The sequence below is a fragment of the Myotis brandtii genome, unplaced genomic scaffold (assembly GCF_000412655.1).
Source record: "Myotis brandtii unplaced genomic scaffold, ASM41265v1 scaffold513, whole genome shotgun sequence".
Taxonomy (NCBI): Eukaryota; Metazoa; Chordata; class Mammalia; order Chiroptera; family Vespertilionidae; genus Myotis; species Myotis brandtii.
This window is the reverse complement of record NW_005369552.1, coordinates 2,055,130-2,061,197: the sequence shown is the minus strand read 5'-3', so window position 1 is coordinate 2,061,197 and position 6,068 is coordinate 2,055,130. Positions and strand designations below refer to the sequence as shown.

At 48.1% G+C, this 6,068-nt stretch overlaps 1 protein-coding gene across 4 annotated transcripts in view; it reads left to right on the top strand.

The window, feature by feature from the left end:
- The window catches only part of SLC7A1 (solute carrier family 7 (cationic amino acid transporter, y+ system), member 1), a 44,227-nt gene that overhangs the window by 20,511 nt on the left and 17,648 nt on the right, over positions 1-6,068 (top strand). For 2 of the 4 annotated variants that reach the window (XM_014548548.1, XM_014548549.1), the window contains exons 2-3: positions 484-583; positions 3,383-3,766. In XM_014548548.1, coding sequence (XP_014404034.1) covers positions 3,397-3,766 — 370 coding nt within the window. In that variant the 5' untranslated portion in view covers positions 484-583; positions 3,383-3,396. Of the gene's footprint in view, positions 1-483; positions 584-726; positions 778-2,054; positions 2,267-3,382; positions 3,767-6,068 lie in introns of those variants that run through there. The other 2 variants (XM_014548550.1, XM_014548551.1) reach the window with 2 other exon arrangements.

The following is a 6,068-nucleotide window of genomic DNA, read 5'->3' as shown; positions in this document are numbered from 1 at the left end:
CCTAATCCCCACAGGCCACGCCGAGGGACCCCACTGGTGCATGAATTCGTGCACTGGCCCTCTAGTTTAAAATATGATCTTCCATTTATACAAGTGATGTGGTAGCATGCCTGGATTCAAGGCCATCTTGTTGGTTTCCTATCTTCTGAATTCCCCCATTGATGCCCCTGCCTGGTGGTGCTTCACCCCGTGTCTGCCCACTCCCTGTGACGTGACCTCCCCGCTCTCATCCGATCTTAGTTTGCATTACAGCTAGGAGTCCTTCCTGCTGCTGAGCCAAATGGAATCATTCCTCTTGTAACCACCCCGTGTCTGCCCACTCCCTGTGACGTGACCTCCCGCTCTCATCCAATCTTAGTTTGCATTACATAGGAGTCCTTCCTGGTACTGAGCCAAATGGAATCATTCCTCTTGTAATAGCCACAGGCATGGAGATTCTGGGGCCAAAGAGATTGTGTCTAATGTCTCTTCTTTGCTTCTCAGGAGCCTGAAGCCCCCAGCTCATCCCTACTGAAACATCCTTGCTCCAAGACCCAGGTGATTGTTGGGTGACAAGGTGACAAGTCCTCGCATCATATTCCAGGTATAGTCTGCCCATCAGCACCCCAGCAGGATGGTCGTCACTTATGTGCTAGAATATATCAACTTAGACCTTTGGTAGGTTGTTGACTTTTTAAGTGAACTGACAACTAAAACCCTCTGTTGTTGTTCTTTTAAAATTTATAGCTTCTGTGCTTTTTCAGGATCACCTAGTACTTCCATCTCATCAGAAAACAGGTTTGCCTTTTCACAGTGGTGGGTTTCTTAAATTCCTACATTTCTTTCAAACAGAACTCTTTTTTTAAAGAGATTTTTAAAAATTGATATTTTTCTTTAGAGAGGAAGGGGAAGGAAGAGAGAGCAACATCAATGATGAGAGAGAAGCATCGATCAGCTGCCTCCTGCATGCTCCCTACCCAGGATGGAGCCCAAAACCTGGGCTTGTGCCCTGACCGGGAATTGAACTGTGACTTCCTGGTTCATGGATTGATGCTCAACCACTGAGCAACACTGGCCAGGGCCAACAGAATTCTTAATACCTACAGATGGTAAGGCCTTCTGCACAAAGGCCTCGTCCACAGGGTGTGCTCCTGGTGTGGACGGCGAGTGCTATGCTCCGTGGCTGCTGGCTGCTCCCTGATGGTGTGCACAGTGTGCCAGTGACACAGTGGGCTGTGTTTCTGCCTTTGACTCTGGAGGACTTTGCATTTCTCAAGGTAGTGGCAGGCTCCAGTTTCTTTCCTACTCCTAAACTCTTACTCTTGCTCCTATTTCTCTCCCTCTTCTATTTTTCACTCTTTTACTTAAGAATTCTTTTGCAGCTTGTTCTGGGATTTAGGTGCCATCAAGATCTGCTATAGATAGTGTGTTTTATGCAGATTCTTGGGTTCCTAGAGTCCTGAGGGGACATTGGAGCCAGGAGGGGGTGGTGGGGTTTGGGGAGGTCAAGGCTAGCTAGTGGGTCTTGGCGTACCATTTCTCTTTAAATTAGAGTAGCTCCTGTTTTATCTGACTCTTGCATTTGGTTTTGGCATAGGATGTAGTGAGGGGGAGAAGTTTTTCTATTAAAATATTTGAAAGCCCTAGCTGGTTTTGCTCAGTGGATAGAGCATCGGCCTACAGACCAAAGGGTCACGGGTTCAATTCCGGTCAAGGGCACGCATTTCAATTGCAGGCTCCTCCCTGGCCTGGGCCCTGGTCGGGCTGGTGCAGATGTGTTTCTCTCACATCGTTGTTTCTCTCTGTCTTTCCCTTTTTGTTCTACTTTCCCTAAAAATCAATGAAAAAATATCCCCAAGTGAGGTTGAAAAAAAACAATTTAAAAATTACTTGAAAGTTTTTTTTCTTTTCAGTTATTCTTTGATTAAGAAAAACTATTTACCACAGGGACTTCATCATTATCACTGTTTTATTTACCACAAAAAAAATGGAGGTTGTTTTTCAGGTGTGTGTGTATGTATAAAGAATGTCACCTGACTTACCCTGCTCTCACATTCTTACATTCCTTGGGAGCCATTCTTAGCCTTCCTCCCGAGTGTTTTGCTATATTAAGAATGCTCACGTAATCAGGGATCAGCAGCCCACACCGTCTTTCATCAGAGGAACTTTGTGGGGGATCTAGCCAATGCCCTTTGCCACACATCAGCATCTCCGAGCAGCTGCCTGCAGTAGAAGGAAGGAGGAGGGGATCCCACAGCTCCTAGTTCCTGGGGGTTTTCCGCTATAAGTAAGCACCTTATTTTTGAGGCTGTTGCACCTTGTGAATGTCAGAAGCAAAGGTGCAGAGTTACCAGGTGAAGCAGGGACCTGCTCACACCCCATGTCCTCCCTGGGCAACGGGAGTCCATCTGCCTCAGGAGAAATGTGATGTGGGAGCCTGGACTCTTTAAAAGCCCCCCGGGGTCTACATCTGTCTGAACCCAAGCAGCGAGGGGCACATTCACTCAGCTCACACCTGTGCTTGACACAGCCAGTGTTTAGGAAATGAAACCCACGGTCCTATCCCTGGAAGCAGTGTCAGGGCGGGGGGGCACAGCATTTTAGAAAAACATTATGTGTCTTTATAACTGAGGCTTCTGACTAGATGCAGAGATGTCCCCAGGTGGATTTTCAGACTTTATGCCTCTGTCCTCACTTCATGAAATGGACTGATTTTCCCCATGAAAGTAGCAGCCTCTGTGACAGACAGTTAAACCTTCTCCTGGTCCCACACTCCTTCCATGGAGCCCCATCACCCTTCAGCCCCCCCGGCCCTGACACTGCTTCCGGGCATAGGACTGTGGGTTTCATTTCCTTAAACACTGGCTGTGTCAAGCACAGGTGTGAGGTGAGTGAATGTGCCCCTCGCTGCTTGGGTTCAGACAAATGGAGACCCGGGGGCTTTTAAAGAGTCCAGGCTCGCACATCACATTTCTCCTGAGGCAGATGGACTCCTGCTGCCCAGGGAGGACATGGGGTGTGAGCAGGCCCCTGCCTCAACTCTAAACTGGACCATTTTTTTGTAGTTTTAGTCTCCCCTCCTGACCCCACACTTTTGGTTCAGTTCTGTCATGTGAGTTTCCCGTACTCCGTAGCTTCTGCCCGCACACGGTTTCTCCTATGAACTGAAAGAACTGTGGGTGCTCAGAGAGCAAATGGTACAGTCAGCTGCTGGCTGGCCCCGGGTGTGCGCTCAGGTCAGGCTCAGGCAGGAGGGCCTAGGTAGTGTTCTGATTGGGGAATTCTGAGACTGAAGACATTTTAGCCATAAATCATAATAAGGGACCTGGTTGCTGTCCGTGTTGCGATTAGAGGGGGTGAAAGGAGTGGCAGTGATGAAACACCCTGTGCTTTCTCTTTGCAGATTTGATCAGCAGAATGGGATGCAAGGTGCTATTCAGCCTTGGTCAGCAGATGCTGAGGCGGAAGGTGGTGGACTGCAGCCGCGAGGACAGCCGGCTGTCCCGCTGCCTGAACACCTTTGACCTGGTGGCGCTGGGGGTGGGCAGCACGCTGGGGGCCGGCGTGTACGTCCTGGCCGGCGCTGTGGCCCGTGAGAACTCTGGCCCTGCCATTGTCATCTCCTTCCTGATCGCGGCGCTGGCCTCCGTGCTGGCTGGCCTTTGTTACGGCGAGTTTGGTGCTCGTGTCCCCAAGACCGGCTCGGCATATCTCTACAGCTATGTCACCGTTGGGGAGCTCTGGGCCTTCATCACAGGGTGGAACCTCATCCTCTCCTACATCATCGGTGAGTCGTTCACTTTTGTCATTCCCACTTCCCTACTTTGCTCCAAATAGACCAAGTCTAGTTTCTTCCGAGGAGAACCTCCTTGCCTGACCATTATCCATCCTCCTTTTTCCTTCTTCCTTTTAGGGAAGGCAGAGGCACCACTGGCCCTCCAGCTGCTCTTGGTGTTCATGGTCAGGTGTGCTGGGGTATAGAGGGGACAAGCCCGGCCAGCAAGGAGGTCGTTCCTGTTAACATGGAAGGCATAGAACCATGGGATGTTTCTAATTAGTTAAAAAGGATTTAGTCTCTTTTAGTGAAATTTTTTTTGACTACTAGAGTAAAGTCATCATGGACATAGGAAGATGGGGGGGTATAGAAAAGCATGAAGAAGAAAGTAGAAATTACCCAATCTGAGAACTGGGAGGTAGTAATTCTCTCATTCATTCATTCTCTCAACAAATATTTATTGAGCACTTGCTCTGTGCACGGCATTTTGCTAGATATTAGGGATGCAATGAAGAAAAAAGACAGTCTCTGTTCATGAGAATTTACTGTCTAGGGATTTGACCATTGTTCTTATTTTTGTGAATTTAAATGCATATTTTTGGCACAGTATCTCTCTTTCTGCATAGAACAATAGGTAGTAAACATGCCTCACAGTGTTAACTGTTTTTCCATAGTAACATTCCTCATGGTTGTATACCATTGTATTGAAACAAACACCTGAAATAAAAGAATAACCAAAGGATTTGCATGGCCAGTTCACAGAAGTAGAAATACAAATAGCCATTAAACATTCCACTTATATTTTATCAGGCTTTTTTGTAATATTATCAAAAGACAGTAAGATGTGGTAAGTTGAGCCTCTGAGTACTGGGAATATCATGCACGGTACTGTGTGTGGCCTCTGTGTGGGCGCCACAGCCACACACCCAGACTACCTTCCCTTTCAGCCCTGCGCTGTCTGCTCAGAACCAACCTGGCTTACTCCTCCAACTTCCAAAATAAATTTCATAACAATGAAACTTGTAAGTGCAAACGCTCACACAAGCTGAGGTCTCTCGGTGGGAATGCAACAATTTTAGATGGGCTGTTGTGTTTCCAGAAGATTTACCAGGGCACGACACAGGAGAGCGTGAGGCCTGATAGTCCTAGAGTACAGATGATGATGCTTTGCCAGAGCGCCATTGGCCTATGTGGGGTCATGCATCTGTCATGTGCCACTGCAGGAACTTCTCACCCTTAGCTGCTGGGGAGGGCAGTTTTTCCAGCCAACATGGGGTTTTAAAGCCCTGACTCAGAGCTGGGGGTGGGGGAGGCCAGGCAGCCCCTCTCAGCCAGCAGGGTGGGGTTCGGGAGCCCCATCAGCAGTGAGCCGGCCTCTGGGGGAGATGGGAGACCATGTGTCTTCACTGGGTTGTGGCCTTGATGGACAGATTTCATAATAGGCGAGCTGCTCGGCACAAAGAAATGTGGTTTAATTTTTGAGTTGTTGGGAAAATACTTATCATGAAACCAAATAGCAAAATTGAGTCTGCAGGTCACCCTGGCAAGCAAACTCCTGAGGGTGATCCAGACCGCAATCACCAGCAAAACCCCCTTTGAGAAAGTAAAGGAAAATGCTATGTATGACTATTGGAATTTTAGCAATATTTCCTGAGGAACAGCACTAGGAAAGCAGGGACTTTATTCAGATTGAGAGAGAGGGAGAAGGAGAGCGCACAGTCAGCTGTTGTTGGCATTGGGGGTGCTGCCTCCATTTGCGTTCCTCATGGCTGGGTGCAGGGAGAGAACTGTCTGCCAGCAGGTGCTTGGGGACCTGTGGCTGTGAGCCCAGGGTCAGGCACAGAGTGGCAGAGGTGAGAGTCAGCTGCGTGTGATGCCCTGGTCTCCTCTTGATGGGAGAGCAGTGTTCACCAGGAGCATCTTGGAAAAGGAGCTTCCGAGAAGGCGCACACTGCTCACTGCGCCCTGGGAGTACCTTGAGCCATCAGTTCCATGGCTTGCCATCAGTGTTTCTTTTTTTATGAAATAAAATAGGTAGAATTGAATAAACACTCTCTGAGTGCCTCTCAGGTAGCAAGGGGTAACATTGTTTTGTAAATTCTTTACTAATAATTTGGTTATATGTATGTTGAGGGTAACATGTTCTATAAAACTTTTATTAATCATGTAGTTATATATTTGAAACACATGTATACACGTGTGTTAGGCAGCGGCAGAAAATACATTTTTCCCCCAGGCCCTAGAAGCTTCCTTGAACTTTTCATTTCACTGTGAACACTGGTTGACCCTCTTCTGAGTGTGCATGCTGAGGTCT